Below are 20,655 nucleotides of genomic sequence, written 5' to 3'. Positions count from 1 at the left end.
TTTTCCATAGCTCTGATGGCAAGTTCTTCTCTACTTTACTACTCTGCTTATGATTACCACCCTTTATATCTAAGTCATGTACCCACTTTGAGTTTATCTTGTACATACAGTGTGAATATTGGTCTATATCTAATTTCTGGAGATGATTTTCTAGTTTTCTCAGCAGTTTTTGTTAAACTGTGAATTTTGTTAATTGTGAATTCTATGGGTTTATCCTATGGTTATTAATTTTTAAATATTTTGTACCTAATCCATTCCACTGGTCTTCTTCTTTGTCTTATCCAGTGCCAAATTGTTTTAATGATCACTGTTCTGTAATATAGTTTTGAGATCTAGCACTGCTAGCCTGGCTTCCTTTACATTTCTTTTCATTAATTCTCTTGATTGTCTTGATGATGACAATGACAATCAATGAATTTTATTAATTTTTCTAGTTCTAAAATGCAATTTTTTGGTAGTTTAATATAGTTCTGAGCAAGTAAATTAATTTAAGGAATTTTGACATCTTTATCATATTGGTTTGGCTTACCCACGAACAATGAGTATTTCTTCAATTCTTTAAATGTCCTTATTTATGTGGATAGTTTATGTTTATATAGCTCCTGGGTGGGTCTTGGTAGGTGGTCTACCTGTCAAGTATTTTATACCTTTTGCAGTTATTTCAAATGGAATTTCTCTTTCTATCTCTTCCAGGTGGGTTTTGTTAGTAATAAATAGAAATGGTGATCATTTATGTGGTATTACTTGATATCTTACAACTTGGATGTGTAGTTGATTTTTGAGGAATCGCTAAATATACCATCATACCATCTGCAAAAAGTAATAGTTTTATTTTCCTTAAATTTTTTTGTCTTATTGCTCTCTTTATATAACCTACAAATGTCTTATCTATATATAATTTCTATTAAAATGCTGAATAATAATGGTGATAATGGACATCTTTACTTCATTCTTGATCTGAATGTTAAAGCTTCTAGTTTATCCCTATAACAGATATTGCTTATTTACCATGAAAGGAAAGCTTTATCTATTTATTTTCTGTGCTTTCTAATGTTTTTAACAGTAATGTACATTATATTTTTGTCAAAAGTTTTGTCTGTTATCTATTGAAATGATGATTTTGGGGGTGTTTTTTGTAACTGATACTATAAATTATGCTAAAAATTTTCTTAATATTGAAAAAGCCCTGAATTGCTGATATAAATCCAGCTAGTTTATATTGCTTGATCTTTTTTTTTTTTTTTTTGGGGGGGGGGGGGGGGAGAGATACTGCTATAACCTTGCTGGTAATTTATTTTAAAACTTTATATCACAGATATAATTTGGTATGCTTCTTACATAAAATATGTAAGTATTAGAATTTTTTTTTTAATGTTTGGTAGAATTCACTTATAAACCCATCTGTTCCTGAATTTTGTTTTGTTTTGGGAGGGAACTCCTCTATGGCTTAATTTCTTTTTCTAAGATAGGGTTATTTAAGTTTTCTATCTTCTGTTTTGTTACTCTAGGCAATTTTGTATTTTTGTGAATATTTATCCATTTCTTTTTAGGTTATCAATTATATTGGTATAAAGTCACACAAAATAGTTCTTAATGATTGCTTTCACTTCTTCTTTGTTAGCTGTGAATACACCTTTTTCATATTTGATATTAGTAATTTGGTTTTCTTCTTTCTTTGATTTTCAGGATTTTTATTTTGGTGTTTAATTGAGGGTTTTTAATTTGACTTTTTCTGGTATCTTAGTTGTATATCCAATTCATTGACCTGCTTTTTCTCTTTTGTTAATGTAAGCATTTAAAGATGTAAATTTCCCCCTAAGTGCTGCTTTGGCTGCACCCTAAACATTTTGTTATGTTTTTTCATTATTATCTTTAATGAAATTATTATTTCTTTGATTTTCTTTTGGGCATCTACTCTTTAGGATTAAATTATTTCATTTTCACTTAATTTGTTTTGAAGACCCTTTTTGGAATATAATCTTTATCATACTGTGGTCTGAAGAAAGATACATTCATTATTTTTAATCATTGCCACTTTTACATCTGAACATAAGAGAGGATTCAAAAAATGAAGCAATAAATTTCCATTTCAAGGAAGCCAATGTAACAAATACTACACATTGTGTTCACAGCTGTCTACCTTTTCTTACTTCCTTGTAGGTTTCTTTTTATTCTCTGCTGTATATTTTTTATTTTATTCTTTTTCCCCCTTTTCTCATCCTCACATCCCCCACGGAGGCTACAATTAAACACAGATACACACACACACACACATTAGACAAAGACATTTATAATTATACACACACACACACATACACACATTCATATTCGTCTATTTAAGGCTGTACTATGCTTGTTTGTCCTCATTTTCCACTTAAAAAAAAAATTCTAAGTCCTCATGTGATCTATGTTAGTGAAAGTATTATATTCAACTAAGAAATAGGTATGCTCCTTTCTATTCCTATTCAATATTCTTTAGGTGGTTAGCTTATTTAACTTTTCTAAAATTTATCTCTTTTACTTTCTTATTTATTTTTATAGTCAGATTTATGTATATCTGATAGAAATACTGAGGTTTTCCATTATTATAGTTTTTATTATCTCTATCTCCCTGTAATGTATTTAAGTTCTCTTTTAAGAATTTACATGCTATGATATTTGTGGAAATACATACAGAGGAATTGTATATATTTAACATATATTGGATCACTTGCTGACTGGGGAAGGGGGTATGGAGAAGGGAGGGAAAAAATTAAGACACAAAGTTTTGTAGGGGTGAATGTCAAAAATTGTCTATGTATATATTTTGAAAATAAAAAGCTTTAATTAAAAAAAATGCTACATTCCATTTGGTGCATGTGTTCAGTATTGATATTAATTCATTATCAATGGTACATTTTAGCAAAATGTAGTTTCCCGGTTTATCTCTTTTAATCAGGCCTATTTTTTGTGTTGTTTGAGATCATGATTACTATCCCTGCCTTTTTTTTTTTTTACTTCAACTGAAGCATAACAGATTCTATCTAGCTCCTTGTTTTAACTCTGTCTCTTATAAACAAAATATTGGTAAATTCCGTTTTCTAATTCATTCTACCCTTTTCTATTTTATAGATGAGTTAACCATCAGAAATGCTAGAGTCCTCTATTTCATTAAATATACATTTCCCCCCATAGGATTATACTGTTTTGCTGCTTTCAGCAATTCCATATTCTAAGCTCTCTGTTCCTTATGGTGGTGGCTGCTAAACTCTGTGTGATCTTGATTGTGACTCTTTAATACTTGAATACTTTCTTCCTGGCAGCTTAGAGCATTTTTTCCTTGACCTAAGAGCTCTAGATTTTGGCTGTATTTCTAGGAATTTTCATTTTGGATTTGTTTAAGGAGTGGCTGGTAGAATCAATTTCTACTTTGTCCTTTACTGGTAAAAGATCCAGGTAAGTTTTTAAAAAATAATTTCTTGAAATATGATATCTAGATTCTCATGGCTTTTATGTAGTTCAGTGATTTTTAAAACTATCACTCCTCAAAGTTTTCCAGGTAAGGTGTTTTTCTATATTTCACATTTTATTTCATTTTTTTTTTCAGTCATGTAGATTTTGTCTCATGAAGTCATTTAACTTCCATATGGTCAATTCTAACTGAAGGAATTATTTTCTTCAGCGAAGTTCTTTCTTTTCCCAAGCTATTAGCTTTATTTTCCTATTTCCTTCCCTTACCTCTTACCATTTTTTCCCATTCTTTTCTCAACTGCTCTCATTAGTTTTTTCTTCTTCTCATCGAGTTTATACCCACTTTGCTTCCCATTTTCTTTCTTTCTTTCTTTTTTTTAAATAATAGGCTTTTGGTTTTCAAACTACATGCAAAAACTGGTTTCAACATTCATCCGTACAAAAACCTTGTGTTTCATATTTTTCTCCCTCCTTCCCCACCTCTCTCCTCACCTAAACAAGTAATCCAATATAGGTTAAACATGTGCAATTCTTCTAAAATATTTCCACATTTATCATGCTACACAAGAAAAATCAGATCAAAAGGGGGAAAAAATTAAAGAAAAAAAAAAACAAGCAAGCAAACAATAACAACAAAAAAGGTGAAAATACTATGTTGTAATCCACACTCAGTCCCCATAGTCCTCTCTTTGGATGTAGATGGCTCTCTCCATCCCAAGTCTATTGGAATTGGCCTGAAATCATCTCATTATTGAAAAGAGTCATGTCTATCAGAACTAATTGTTGCATGTTATTGCTGTGTACAACAATCTTCTGGTTCTACTCATTTCATTTAGCATCAGTTCGTGTAAGTCTCTCCAGCCCTTTCTGAAATCATCCTGCTGATCATTTCTTAAAAGAACAATAACATTCCATTGCATTCACATACTATAACTTATTCAGCCATTCCCCAACTGACAGGCATTCACTCAGTTTCTTTGCCATAACAAAAAGGGCTGCCACATACATTTTTGCCCATCTCATTAGGCTTTTAAAATTATTTTTTTGTTTCTCTTTAGCTCTCCTAGAAATTTTTATTGGACTTGTGTCCAAGCTACATTTTTTCTGAGACTCTGCATAGTTTTTTTGAATTATTCTCTTCTGTCTTTGTGTCTTGAGATTCCCTATCAGCATAATAGCTCTTTTTGGTAGGATTCTGTTTTTGTTTGCTCACTTTAGTAATTCATTTATTAGATGGAGATCTAGTACCTTTGTTACCTTTCTTTCTCTTAAGTCTTTATGATCATGTAAGAACCACAAACAACTACAATATTTACTTACCTATAAATCAATAACCTTTGAAATGTACCCCACAGAAAAATCCGCAACATTTATTTCCAGAAAAATAGCAAATATTTGCATAAAAATCACACACTTGGTTATATCAAAGATTTCCTATTTGTTTCTGACTTGCTTTCACATAAGCTTGTTCCACTTACCTCAGACATTAGCCATTGTTTCTGCTTGAGTCCTATGTCCAAATGCTGGGTTTCATCCAAAATTTCTTCTAGAGTCAGTGGATGTGTGTCACCTCTCTGGTGTCGGGTCTAAAGGGATAGAGAGAAAAAAAAAATAGCTTTTAAATACTTGAGGTATTCCAACAAGAGCCCTCTATTGGATTTGTTTCCTTTTCACCAACTGAAAAACAGTTTATTCTCTTTATTCATCTAACAACTTTGGATTTACTAAGTGTCCATGTCATTTGTCTGCCTATAAGTGAGCAATGAGTTGCTTACTAAAAAAAGAAACAAACAAAAAAGACAAATACAAACTATTCATTCTTTGATCACAGAGGGAAAGACCCTCCAAAACTAGGCTCTAAAAGTCAATTAAATGAGAAAAGTAGAATGAGTATGGATTTGAGGTCAGAGATATTGAGATAAAATTAAAGCTGGCTGTTTAGCCAAGGCATTATTAAATATTCCAAAGAGCAGTAAGAGGGTAGCTTTACAACATAATGAAATTTAGAGAATCAAGGAAAAGGAATAAAGATGGAAAAAGAATGAAGAAAACCATGTTCTATCAATCACAATACCAATAAGCAAAATGTGTGTGTGTGTGTGTGTGTGTGTGTATGTGCGCACACGTGCAAACTAGACATGAAATTCTGGGGATACAAAAATCTATTTCTTACCCTCTAAAAGCTTACATTCTAAAAGAAACCTTATACACACAAGGGAGTGAGGGTCAAGTGGTAAATCACATAAATGATAAAAGACCTGAGGAGTAATCTAAAAGGTTATATTTACAATAATGACTTAATTATTGTCCCCAAGCAGGTAGAAAATCAGCTTGAAAAATCAATATTGGGAATTGATTCTAAATACTGGAAACAATTTAAAAACCTTGAGCAGGGGAGCAGAATTCATAGTTTTCAGGAACATCAGCTGACAGACACATAAATTTATATATACTAGATATGAATATATATGTATCTAATATGTAATTTACCTTATAAATGTGTATTATATTTATATAATATGTCTTTACATATAAAGTGCATACACATTTATATATACACACATACATACGGGTATGGACATGAGATATTTCTATATGTATAAATAGGCACCTATATACACACAAATACACAAATATATATAGATTATCTTAGAAGCACTACCAATCAATCAACAAGCCATAAATTTCTGAAGGTCTGTCTCTATTCAAGGCTCTGAAAGTACCAAGAAAGATGATACCACAGTCTCTCTTTTGAGATCAGATTATTATTATTTTTTTTTTTGAGACCATATCATTCTTAACCATGTCTTTACTAACCCTTCTTTCTTCAACTAGAACCAAGCCCAACTCTCTGCATACACAGGAAGAACATGGTGCACTGAGTTTAAGTGAGAAGTATAACTAGGATTCCTGAATACCATGGAAAGGCCAATTTCCTGCACCACATAGACAAGTGCATCTGATTAGTAGGGAAACACTATTACCCCTGATATTTAAGTAAAAATCAAATGAAAATCCCATTTATTCAGAGAAACCAAGAAGGAAATGTGCCAACAGCGGCTAGATCTCTGAAGCAGCCAGAGGAACAAAGAACGAATGCTTCCAAGTTCTGGGCTTTAAAAAGTGGCCTTTACACTAAGATTGTAAAATTCCACAAGGTGGAGCTGTTTCCTTATCCAAAAAGACAACTCTAGTAACTCTAAAGCTCGATTCCCTTCTAAAAGCAGGAAAGTGTTTTTTCTTCATTGAAATTAAAAATAAAACGATTTCATGAATTCCAATGATCTTTTTATTACTTTATAAAAACTATTCTGTTGATACTCTTTTCCTTACCTTGAGAGCTGCAAATTTTAATGGTTTAATAACTGATATTAAATGTCAATAGAGAATTAAATGTTCCTTTCTACTTACATTTAAACTCAATAATACATACTCTTTGAGAGTAGGGAGTAGTAAAGTGTTTCTCATTTTGTCTCCAATGTCTAGTCCAGTGCTAGGAACAGAATTCAGTGCTCCTTCTGGATACTCACTCTCCTGACAGAGAAGCAAGGTGACAGATTTGGGATGCAGACTGAGACACTGGCTGTTTTGTTATAGCAGTTTGTTTTTCTCTCTTTTCCAGTGGGTGCCAGGGAATGCAGATAGGAGAGAAATTGGATGTTGCATTATTGGCAAGGAAAAAAAGAATTTAAAAAATTAAAACTAAAACCAAAAAATAAATCCTTTTCAAAATGTTGCCTCAGAAAAGAGTTAAGAACCATTTTTACTCCCTTCCTTGCATTAGTGTGGCATTGTGTACACTGCTAACTTCTACCTGGCTGACCTACTCTCCTGCCTCAATTTTTATGTTCTTTGTACAAGTATCAGGAGTCCAAATATAAAGAATCAAACTGTTCTTGCCTTCACAAACCTGACATCTGGTGGGAAGAAACAACATACTAGGACAAATTGTAGAAGTATATTAAAACAACAACAATAACTTTTTTTTATTTGAGTAAAAAGATTAAGAAATAAATACTTCTGCATCCTCAAATCTTTTTTAGATTTTCACTTTTAGGAAATAAATGATCTTGTTAAGAACAAAAAATTAAGACCCAGGAAAGTTTAGTCATGATAGGACTTGCATCTAAGAGTTGTCTGCCTTTTCCTATTCATATACATTAGAGTAGGACACAGGAAGGAAGTCCTTTCAAACCAGGAGCTGAAGGGTCAAGGAAGAAAGCTGCAGTCCCAGGACTGTAGTGCAGATTAAGTGGCAATTATTCTAGAATGAAGGTAATCTAAATTATGCTTTGTAATATACACTGTAACTTTGCCTTTGGATAAGATTCCTATAAATTTCATTCAAATGGTCTGAAGGAAGAGAGATTATGCTTGGAGGAGTGAGAAGAAGACACCAATATGAAGAGTTCTCATTTTAAGCTAGAAATGCCTAGTTTCAGAATGTTAAATAAAATGTGTTTCTCCAGACTGATAACCTAAAAGACAGATGACTAGATTAATATTTTTTTCCTCAACAACAGGGAAGATATCCAAAAATCACAAGGCAACTTTTGAAGGCCTTTAAAGAGAGGGAGGCTAAGAAGACTCCCACAGAAGGCAGTGCTTACCTGGAAGTAAGGAAAGCTTGAGGATGGGTTTCATCGGTGATGAACAGCAAGAAGGCTGGTTTGGATGGACCCCACAGTGGGAGAAAAGCAAATAAGGCTGGAAAGGAAAACTGGATGCAGGTTGCAAAGTGCCCTCTAGAGAACTTGGGGTGTCATGGGCAGCTACGTAATTCAGGGAAAATCACATTAGCAACTACTCAGCTAGAAGATAAACTCTTTCATGGAGAAAGGAGTATGGAGGGATTACTGCAGTTTTCCCAGGGAGGAAAAGATGAATGAGGGGAGTAGCTCCATGAGAAAAAGGGAGATTCAAAGGAGAAATGGTTGCAGGGAGAATAGATAATAGGTTGAATGAATGAGAAGTTGGAGATGACTCAGGTTACCAACCTAGGCAACTAGAAGGAAGATGATCAGCTTTGACAAAAACAGGACCAGGTTTAGGCTTAAAGATGAGTTTGGTTTTAGATGTTAAGCTTGAAATGCACAGGTGACATGGAATCTGAAATATTCAATTGGAACTTGTTACAAGACAGGGTTGTTGTTTTGTTGGGAGTTTTTTTTAGGGGAGAATAGTTGGAAAGGTGTTAACAATCATGATGCTGTCCCCAAAAGAAAAGAGTCACTGACTTTTTTTTTTTAATGTGCAAAACAAAAGAATCAGAGGGCACAGATAAGTAGGCCAGCTTGAAACTAAGAAGGTGGCTGTACCTGATCTAAAACTATATTATAAAGCAGCAGTCACCAAAACCATTTGGTATTGGCCAAGAAATAGATTAGTTGATCATTGGAATAGGTTAGGGTCACAGGACAAAATAGTCAATAACTATAATAATTTAGTGTTTGACAAACCCAAAGATCCCAACTTTTGGGAGAAGAATTCATTATGCTGACAAAAACTGCTGGGAAAACTGGAAATTAATATGGAGGAAATTAGGCATGGACCCACACTTAACACCGTATACCAAGATAAAATCAAAATGGGTCCATAATTTAGGCATAAAAAACGAGAACATAAATAAATTAGAGGAACATAGGATATTATCTTTCAGATTTGTGGAGGAGGAAGGAATTTGTGACCAAAGATGAACTAGAGACCATTACTGATCACAAAATAGAAAATTTTGATTATATCAAATTAAAAACTTTTGTACAAACAAAACTAATGCAAACAAGATTAGAAGGGAAGCAACAAACTGGGAAAACAGTTTTACAGTTAAAGGTTCTGATAAAGGCCTCATTTCCAAAATATATAGAGAATTGACTCTATAAGAAATCAAGCCATTCTCCAATTGATAAATGGTCAAAGGATATGAACAGACAATTTTCAGATTATGAAATTGAAACTATTTCCACTCATATGAAAGTGTTCCAAATCACTAGTGATCAGAGAAATGCAAGTTAAAACAACTCTGAGATACCACTAAACACCTGCAGATTGGCTAAGATGACAGGAAAAAATAATGATAAATGTTGGAGGAGATGGGGGAAAACTGAAACACTGATGCACTGTTGGTAGAGTTGTGAACTGATGCAACCATTCTGGAGAATAATTTGGAATTATGCCCAAAAAGTTATCAAACTGTGCATACCCTTTGATCCAGCAGTGCTACTACTGGGCTTATATCCCAAAGAGATACTAAAAAAGGGAAAGGGATCTGTATGTGCCATAATGTTTGTGGCAGCCCTGTTTGTAGTGTCTAGAAACTAGAAAATGAATGGCTGCCCATCAATTGGAGAATGGTTGGATAAATTGTGTCATATAAATGTTATGGAATATTATTGTTCTGTAAGAAATGACCAGCAGGATGACTACAGAGAGGCTTGGAGAGACTTATGTAAACTGATGCTAAGTGAAATGAGCAGAACCAGGAGATCATTATATACTTCAACAACAATACTGTATGAGGATGTATTCTGATGGAAGTAGGTATCTTTGACAAAGATAAAATCTAATTCAGTTTCAATTGATCAATGATGGACAGAAGCAGAACACTGGGAAATGAGTGTAAACTATTTGCATTTTTGTTTTTCTTCCCAGGTCATTTTTACCTTCTGAATCCAATTCTTCCTGTGCAACAAGAGAACTGTTCGGTTCTGCACACATATATTATATCTGGGATATACTGTGACATATTTAACATGTATAGGACTGCTTGCCATCTAAGGGAGGGGGCGGAGGAAGGGAAAAGTCGGAACAGAAGTGAGTGCAAGGGATAATGTTGTAAAAAATTACCCATGCATATGTACTGTCATTAGAAAGTTATAATAAAAAAAAAAGAAACTAACAAGTTGAATTTATCATCTACCCAAGAGGGTACACAGTCCCAAGAATGAAATTATTGAATCAGAGCAGGATTTTAATAATGTTACTTGGTCACCATCAGATTTTCTTAAGATTCTAAAGTCGGAATTTCCATTAGCACCAAATTTTGTGGGTTTTAATTATTTTTTGTTATTTGATGAATTGAAATGACATTTAATTCAAATTAGCAATTATTAAATACTTATTACAGACCAAGCACTGATTTGGAAGAGCAGTCTTTCAGTCAACAGGCATTTATTAAGCACCTACTATATATCAGACACTGTGCTAAGTACTGGGGGATATAAAAAAGGAGCAAAAAGATAGACCCTGCCTTCAAGGACCCCACAGTCCAATGTGAGTAAAACTACAGGAATGCTGATTAATTTTTAAAAGCAAGGGAGAAGAAAGGGGCCACATTGGAGCTCTTCTGTGAAGGAAGCTAACAAACAATATAATAAGAAAGAGATGAAGAGGGCCTATCTCCTGCCTGATACCTTCTCCTCAATCTTCATATAAGGTCAAGCCTGTTAAACTTCAGCTATGTATCCTCCAAAGCTTTGTTCTGGGTCCTCCTCTCTTCTCCCTCTATACTCTCTCATTTGGGGATCTCATCAGTTCCCATGGATTCAGTCATAATCTCCAGGCTAATGATTCTCAGATCTATTTGTTCAGCCAGGACATTTCTATGGAACTTTAGCCTCATTTACCTCAAACTGGATTCTACAGACATCTTAAATGCATCACATCCCAAACCGAACTCATCTTTCCCTCAAAACTCCTAACTCCCCTGTATCCGGTGAACTTTGAAGTTCTATTATTTTTACCTTTACAACACCTCAAAGTGAGTAAAACTTTGCCAGGAATTAGGAAAATTTGTGTTCAAATTCAGAAACTTATTAGCTGCCTCTGTTTCCTCAGCTCTAAAATGATAACAACAGTGCCTTCCATCCAGGGCTGTTGAGAGGCTCTAATGAGATTCTATTTGTAAAGTACTTAGTACAGTGCCTGGCACACAGTAGGCACTATCTATATAAATGCTTATTCCTTTCTCCTTTCCTTCTCTCCTCTGATACAATCCACACCCTGCTGCAGGCCCTCATCACCTTACTCAACTACTGTGATAACCTACCTGTGGGAATGCCTCCCTCAAGTCTTGTCCCACTCTAGTCCTCTCTATTCACCTGCCAAAACGATCTTTTTTTTTTTTTCCCTTTTTAAAAAATTATAATAACTTTTTATTGACAGAACCCATGCCAGGGTAATTTTTTACAACATTATCCCTTGCACTCACTTCTGTTTCGATTTTTCCCCTCTCTCCCTCCACCCCTTCCCTATGATGGCAAGCAGTCCTATATATGTTGAATATGTCGCAGTATATCCTAGATATAATATATGTGTGCAGCACCAAACAGTTTTCTTGTTGCACAGGGAGAATTGGATTCAGAAGGTAAAAATAACCCGGGAAGAAAAACAAAAATGCAAACCAAAACGATCTGACATTGCTCCTCTGACATCACTCCTCTACTCAATATACCCCCACTGGCTCCTCATTACCTCTAGGGCCAAATACAACAAATGTTCTGCTTCTTATTCAAAACCTTTATAACCTTGCCCTTCCTTACCATTCCATTCATCTTACATGTTATACTCCCCACACCATCCCAACCCCTATAAACTCTGATTCAGCCACACTGGTTGTCCCCACTGCCTAAAATACTCTCTTCCCCTGGTTTCCTCAGAGACTCAGTTAAAATCCTACCTGTTTTTTTCTGATCGAGGCCTTTCCTGGTGCCCTCCTCTCAGATTCCCTCCCCCCTACTCTATATCTTTCTTATCTGTACCTAGGAGATTTACACCTTGTCTCCCTGATTAGGATGGGAGGGAGCTTCTGAGGGGTGCAGGGCCTGTTTCTCAGCACAGTGCTTCTCATTTAACAGGCACTGACAGATTGACTAGTGTACAGAGAGAGAAGGCAGGAGTGTGGTGTCCTAGGGAACAGACAGTGAGTACATATGATAACAATGGTGAGTGTGGAGAGGGTAGTTAACATGAAAATAAGGCAGCATGTGGGGTCCTCAAATGGCAAGCAGCCTAGAAGTGTGAGAAAGAGCGCCATAGAAGGTTTTTAAGAGGGAACATAGGAAAATGTGGGTTTTAGGAAGATCCATTTGGCTGTTTGGACAATAGAATCAATCAATGAGAATCGAATACAGCTAGAGACCTCAAAGATATAATTTTGGTGAACTTCATTATTTAATTTCTATCTTTTTTTTTTTATTAACCAGAGAGGATAAACACTGCATTTTCTGGTGAAATTCTTCATAATGGGTTGTCTTCTTGAAAATTATCTACTGATAGTTTTAGATTGCTTTCATATGAGTGAGACATTAGTTTTTTTTAACATATATATATATATATATATATATATATATATATATATATATATATTAGATGGCAAGTTATGTTACCATAAATTGCTATAAAATTTTCCCCCATTACTTTTTATTCTGTTATATTATGGGGTTGATTTTTTGGGTACAGAAATTTTCAATTAAATTAAACTCTTCTATCCTATTCTATTTGTTGAATAGGGAAAAAAAAGTCCTTCTCACAACTGAGAATTCACACCATATAGTATTCTATTTTAAGAAAACTTAAGTAAGCCTTATGTTCCTAGATTATATTAATATTTCTGGTTTGTTTTTTCAGAATTTTAACTTTAACTCTGACCAATAAACAAAAACAGTCAGTTCCCAACAGAAAGGAAAGAAAAAAAAATTTAACTTCAAACCCTCTATCACACACACAACTTGTTTTTATATAATATGCAATAAATTCAATTTATCAGTTCTAAAGTTCCCTCCTTGTCTGTCTCCCACTCTGAACTACCTTTTATTCTCTTCTGTGCATTAAAAAAACTTCCACCAATCTGCTTTTCTTTTCCCTTTTTTATTATTTAGGTCAGGGATGATCATCACTAACCTTTCCCCTCTCTAAATTTCTCTCCCTGGTAATCAAAAATCATAACCAGGAAAACCAAAGCTGTCCCTTATCTTTGTCTGAAAATTAATATTTTAGGGTCTTTATGCTACATTATACTTCAAACTTATATACTTTCCTCCAGTGTGTATATTTACTTATAAATCATAAGCAAATGCTATTCTGCTAATTATTATGAACACGATAAATCTTACACAGAAACAAATGTTTGCAAGATGAAATAAAGATGGAAATTAGGTGAGCCAAGAGTCAATTGGATCAAATTATGGCTCTACTATTTCTCCCTGTAATTTGATTAGCTTTTCCTTAAAGATGACTTACAATTTGGGGCATCTATATCAAGTATTGATACTATTTCATTGTCTGCTGGCTGCCTTCAAGTATAATGTAGTTTCCTGTTGTTCTCTTTTAACCCTGCTCATCTATTTTCACTGTTGGTTTATCTGAGCTCAGTCAGATTGAGTTCACGCAGAGCATGGATTCTGCTCCAGTCCTTAGCTTAACTCTGCACATTATACCTTTGTTTCAAATGTGTAAAAGGCACACTGCTGAACTCTTTTTTTCTAATCCATTCTGTTATCCTCTTTGCTTTTAAGGGTAAGCTCATCCCATTCATGTTTTTAGTTATGACTTAATTGTAAATTTTCTTCTACCTTATCCTCATACTTTCTCCTCTCTTTAAGCTTGCATCGAAAGTGGTAAAACAGAAGAAATATCATCAAGTCTAGTACATAACCTGGAAGTGAACTTAGCATCAAGCTTTTTCTACTCCCATCTCAAGATCATTGGTTTTCAGATTTTCTGACTTTCCCTTTGATCCTTCTTCGTTTACGATCCATTCTCAAAAGTTAAAAGTTTATTTTGCTTGTGACTTACCCCTCTCTCCTAACATCTTGTTCCCAAGGAGATTTTAATGTATTTATATCCCAAACTCTGCACACACGCACTCAATGCTCCTCTGTCAGACAGAGATGAGATAAGAGTGAGACTCGTGAAATGCCCATTCCCCAGCATTTTGCTCTATAACAGTAGATTCTTGTTTTCCCATAACCCAGTTAAAAGAACTACTAAGTTCTCCCCGACACCAATTTTTGGGGGGCTAATTTTCCCCTTGACGCATTCCTATTCTCTTCTCTTTTCTTTCCTTTCTTAAGAACATCAAACCCATCAAAAATGTTCATTTTTTTTTAAAGTGTCTCAATAGCTCCTGAAGGCATGAAAATTATATGATAGGATACTTCTCTTTCCATTCCCTTATGGAATACATTCACTGGATCCTCTTTAGCATCACCTGCTGCTCACATATATTGACCTTTCCAGGTTTTTCTTGACTCTGCAGTCTCCTCAGCTTTGGTCTTTTCATCAAGCAAGTCTCAAAGTCCTTCAAACCATTAATGATTCATTTCTCCCCATGGATTTTATGTGTCCTTGCAGGGTAAGTGGTTCTTAGTTTTCAACTTTTCTAGTTTGCATTTTAGAATGCTAGACTCTGACGTATGTCAGAACGGTATTTCTGACTGTGATTCCTTGGTACTTAAAATTCTTCTCTGGCTGTTTGATTCTGGCTATGATATTCCTGGGAATTTTCAATTTACAGATACTCTTATATTCTTTATAATTTCTTGATTTCTATTGAGGCTTTTTTGTTTGATCATGATTTTCAAGGAATCCAATGAGTTTTTAAATTCTCCCTCCTGCATACTTTTCAGGCAGTTATCACTGATAGCTCCTGCTTTTTTACAATCTTTAGATCTTGTTCTAATATTTCTCATTGTCTCATGGAGTTATTGAGTAGATTGCTTTATTCTAATTTTCACTACTTAGATGTTTTTTACTTTCAGTTTCAAACTATTTTCTAAATCTTTCCACCACAACTCTTTTATTTTATTTATCCTATCATTCTTTATCTCCTGCTTCATTTCTTTCCAGAATTCAGGTAGTCCTTGTAGCTAAATTGCTTTTTCACATGTAGTACTATTTCAAGGTTTACCTCGAAGGCCTCTTTTGACCAGCAATATTTCTTCATTATGTTATTCAGTGTTTTCTCCTGGAATTCATATTTCTCATCTCAGTTTCTTCTGAGACTGTGCCATGGACCAGTTTCATACCCTCCCATACTCTTGGATAGGACCAGAGGTTCTGCCATTGACTTCTACTGCCCCTATTCTGTCTGTGCTCAGAACTTTGAAAAGTTTCAGCATTTGCTTAAGATCACTGAGGATAAGCAAGTTGAGGTTTCAGGACCCTACTAAGCTTCATCAGTCTATGTGCATCAGCGCTCAGTCCTCCCAGAAGTTCTTAGGGAGTCCTGTGATTTCTAGGCTTCCCCAGAGTGCTTTGGTCAGAAAACTGGAGAGTTCCTGTTCGGAGTGCCACAGGCTCTGGGTGCTCTGGGAGGCTCTCTGATCATGCAGACTTCTGGCTATTTTACCTGAGCTCTTCTTACTGGCATTCATTCCAACATATTGGCAGGCCACCCCTCTCCCAATACCCACAGATTTCTGGCTGTCTCTCTGGGTATAGGTTGGATGAAGACTGAATGCAGCTGTTTCACTTTAGATTTCTTGATCATAATTTCATTTGATGCCTTCTGAAGCGGGATTACATGTAGGAGAGCTTGGCTCCTTTATAATCATTCATGTTGCCATTGTAACTGCAAATCAAAATTCAGTAAACAGTAAATTATGATTTCATAATGATGAATCTAATTCATGCAGGGTAGATATAATTATTTTAACAATCTTCAATATAAAAAGTCAGTATGGAAGGGTAGAGTCAATAGCAGAAAATTTTTTTGCCATGTTCAATCAGGATATCTTTTCCACAACAACCCAGAAAATGTACCAGACCAAATTTTGATAGGAAAAATGAAGGGGGAAAAAAAGTCACAAGGAGTCATTTTTCCAGCTTTAGAGCAGCTTAGGAAGAGGGACAGAGAGATGGTGAGAGGCCAAGAGCACAGCACAGCATAGCAGTAGGGTGCATTCTAATTGTCAGAGATGGCAAGGAAGCTGAAGCTCAACCCCAGGACAGGATGCACCAGGTAGAAAGATATCCCAGGAGACTCCTGAAGCAGTCCTAGGAAACAGATTAAGGGTTCTTTAGATAATCTGAAAGCTATGAACAACAAAAAAAGAGCCTTGATATCATATTCCAAGAAATTACAAAGAAAAACTATCCCAAAATGTTAGAACTAGATGGCAAAGTAAAAATTGAAATAGTCATACCACTAGTTATTTCCTGAAAGAAACCCCAAAATGAAAACATGCAGGAATATTATAGTAAAAAAATCTAGAACTCCCAAGCAAAGAGAAAATAGTGCAAGCAGCCAAAAAGAAAGAATTCAAGTACTGTGGAGTTAAATTCAGAATCACACAAGACCCAGCAGCTTCCATGTTAAAGGAACAGAGGGCTTAGAATGTGATATTCAAGAAGTCAAAGAAGCTAGGATTATAACCAAGAATAACCTACCCAACAAAACCAAGTATAATCCTTCAGGGGAAAAAAAAAAAAAAGGATATTTAATGAAATAGAATATTTCCAAGAATTCCTGATGAAAAGGAAAATTTAACATTCAAACATGGGAGTTAAGAGATACATAAAAAAGCAAACTTAAGGGAATAAGTTATAAGGTTGACCCTGTGTACTTTCTAATACGGGGAGATGACACATAGCTTCTGAGAACTTCATAATTACTAGAGCTGTGAGAAGGCATCTACTTAGAGGTCCTGGGAAGGTTTCATGTTGGGATGATGTCAAAAAAAAAAAAAAAAAATGAATGATAACAAAGAGGGATAGCTGGGAAAGAGAGGAAAGGAAGAAGAAAAACAAGGGAAATTATCTCATATAAGTAGCACAAGAAAGTTTATAAAATGGAGGGGAGAAAATGGGGGAAGCAAGGCAATACTTGAATGTCACTCTTATCAGAACTAGTTTGAGGACAGAATATACATACACACATAACTGAGTACTAAAATTCATCTTACCCAAAGGGAAAGTAGGGGGAAAAAGGAATTAAAAGAAATGATTGGAGAGGGCCTGTGAGATAAACAGAAGAACAGATTAAGGGAGGCAGTGGTCAGGAGCAAAACAAACTCTTAAGGAGAGGACAGGGTTTAAAAAACAAGGATAAATACAATAGAATAGAAGAAAGGGAAATATTCAGCAATTATTGCTGTAAATGTGAATGGATGAACTCATCCATAAAATGGAAAAATATCAGAATGGATTAGAAACCACAATCCAACAATATATGTTGTTACAAAAAAGTCATACACAAAATTGAAAGCTACACACTGAGTTAAAATAAGGGACTGGAGTAGAATTTATTATAATGAAACTGAAGGAAAATAGGAGTGAGTGGCAATCAAGATCTCAGAAAAAACAAAAGCAAAATCAGATCTGATTAAAAGAAATAAAGAAGTAAACTACATTTTGCTAAAAGGTTCCATAAATAATTATTCAATAAAAATGAACACATGTATTCACCAAATGGCATGGTATTCAAATTCTTTGTGCAAGATATTTTCACAAAAACTAACCAGGGCATAAAAATCTCACAAATAAATGGAGAAAGGCAGAAATATAAAATCTATTCCTTTCTGATATATTGAAATAAAAATTGTATTAAATAATTGGGCTTTGAAGCAAAGATTAAAATTAATTGGCAACTAAATAATTTAATCCTAAAGAATAGGTAAATGCAAAAACAAATCAAAGAAACAATAATTTCATTGATGATAATAATGGAAAAGCATACCAATGGAAAAACACAGGATGCAGCCAAAGCATTACTTAAAAGAAAATATATATTTCTAAAAGTTTATATTAACAAGAGAGAAAGAACAGATTAATGAACTGAGTATATAAAAAAAAAACTAGAAAAATAAATTAAAAGCCACTAATTAAACACCAAAATAGAAATCCTGAAAGTCAAATGAGAGATGAACAAACTGAAAGTTTAAAAAAATTTTTTTTTAAATTGAAAGAACAATTGAAGAAATAAATTGTTAGGTAAATTGATTTTTTAAAAAAAGAGAACAAAACAAAACCATTAAGTATCAAAAATGAAAAAGGTGAATTCACAACCAATAATTGCTTCATTTTTTACAAGAATTTTACAATTATATGCCAATAAAACTAAATTAAATGGATGACTATTTACAAAAATATAAATTGCCCAGATTAATAGAACAGGAAATAAGAATACTTTAATTCCAATACTACATAAACTGTTTGGGGTGAGGGGAGAGGAGGAGGTAAAGGAGTCCTTCTAATTCCTTCTATGGTAAAAATATAGTGTTAATAAACCAGGGAAAAGTCAAAACTATAGGTCAATTTCCCTAATGAATAATGTAAAAATTTTAAATAAAAGACTAGGAAGGAGATTACAGCAAGATACACTATGACTAAGCTAGATTTATACCAGGAATTCCCGATTTTAATATTAGAAAAAACTATAAGCTGGATTGACTATATCAATAAGAAAAAAAATCAAATATATAATAAAGACTTGGTTTTATCATGTCTCTGTTTCTCTCCTCAAGCTGTTCTACATCAATTTTTGCTTGCTGCCATTGTTTGTTCCAGTGAAATGTAAACTACTTGAAGACAGAGGATAGGATATTTTGGTGTATTCCTTAGAAAAATGACTTGTTCATTTCCCAATGGTATGTGGTCAAAGGGCATTAACAGGCAGCTTTCAGATAAAAAAATTAAAGCTATCTATAATCATATGAAAAAAAATGCTCTAAATCACTACTAATAGAGAAAAGCAAATTAAAACAACTCTGAGGTACCACCTCACGTATATCAGATTGACTAATATGATAGAAAAGGAAAATGATAAATGTTGGAGAGTATGTAGGAAAATTAGAACACTACTGCTTTCTTGGTGGAGTTGTGAATTGATTCAATTATACTAGAAAACAATTTAGAACTATGCCCAAAGGGCTATAAAACTGTGCATACCCTTTGATCCAGTAATACAGCTACTAGGGTCTATATTACAAAGAGATCATTTAAAAAAAAGGGAAAAGGGCTTACATGTACAAAAATGTTTATTTATAGCGACCCTTCTGTGATGGCAAAGAAATGGAAATTGAGGGGATGCCCATCAATTGGGGAATGGCTAAGCAAATTGTGATAAATGTAATGGAATACTATTATTCTATAAGAAATGACAGATTTCAGAAAAACCTGGAAAGACTTACATGAACTGATGCTGAGTGAAGTGAACAGTACCAGGAGAACATTGTTAACAGGTACAACATTGTGTGATGATCAACTTTGATAAGACTTTGCTCTTCTCAGCAATACATTAATCTAAGACAATTCCAAAAGACTCATAATGGAAAATGCTGTCTACATCTGGAGAAAAAACTATGGAGACTGAATGCAAATTGAAGCATAGTATTTTCACTTTTTTTCCCCTTTCTTGTGATTTTTCCCTTTTGTTCTGGATTCTTCTTTCACATTATCACTAATGAGAAAATAGGTTTAATATGTATTATATATATATATATATATATATATATATATATATATATATATATATATATATATATATATAACTTTTATGAGATTGCTTGCTTGCCTCTTGGGGAAAGGGTAGAAGGAGGGAGGGAGAAAAAAAAATTGGAAATCAAAATCTTATAAAAGTTCACGTTATCCCAAGGAAATCATAAAAGAGGGAAAAGAATCCACATGTGCAAAAATGTTTGCAGCAGCTCTTTTTGTAATGGCAAAGAATTGCAAAATGAGTGGATACCCATCCATTGAGGAATGACTAAATAAGTTGTGGTATATGAAGGTAATGGAATATTACACTGTTCTATAAAAAATGATGAACAAGCTGACTTCAGAAGCCTGGAAAGATTTACATGAACTGATGCTAAGTGAAACAAGCAGAATCAAGAATACATCATCCACAATAACAGCAATAATGTGCAATGATCATTAGTTCTTCTCAGTGGTTCAGTGATCCAAAGCAATCCCAATAGATTTTGGATAGAAAATGTCCTTTGTATCCAAAAAAAGAACTAAGGAGACTGAATGTAAATCACAACACATGCTATGTTCCCTTCTTTTTTTCTATTTTTTTCTTTTTAGTCTCTCCCATGGTTTTTCCCTTTTGCTCTAATTTTTCTCTCTCAACATGACTCATAAAGCAATGTGTTTTAAAAATAAATTTAAAAATTTATCTAAAAAAAGAAATTTACTTTGAGAATAGTAATCAAAGAAATAATATTACTGCTGAAATAAAAATAAATGTTGAAAACTATCTTTACA

At 33.9% G+C, this 20,655-nt stretch overlaps 1 protein-coding gene across 1 annotated transcript in view; it reads right to left on the bottom strand.

Moving 5' to 3' along the window:
• GTF2E2 (general transcription factor IIE subunit 2) overlaps positions 1-20,655 on the bottom strand; it is a 93,686-nt gene that overhangs the window by 19,683 nt on the left and 53,348 nt on the right. The window contains exon 4 of the mRNA XM_031941462.1: positions 4,929-5,036. Within this exon, the coding sequence (XP_031797322.1) occupies positions 4,929-5,036 (108 nt within the window). The remainder of the gene's footprint in view (positions 1-4,928; positions 5,037-20,655) is intronic.

Source organism: Sarcophilus harrisii, chromosome 6, assembly GCF_902635505.1.
Source record: "Sarcophilus harrisii chromosome 6, mSarHar1.11, whole genome shotgun sequence".
In the NCBI taxonomy this organism is placed as follows: domain Eukaryota; kingdom Metazoa; phylum Chordata; class Mammalia; order Dasyuromorphia; family Dasyuridae; genus Sarcophilus; species Sarcophilus harrisii.
The sequence above is the reverse complement of the archived record's forward strand: the minus strand, read 5'-3'. Positions and strand labels throughout refer to the sequence as shown.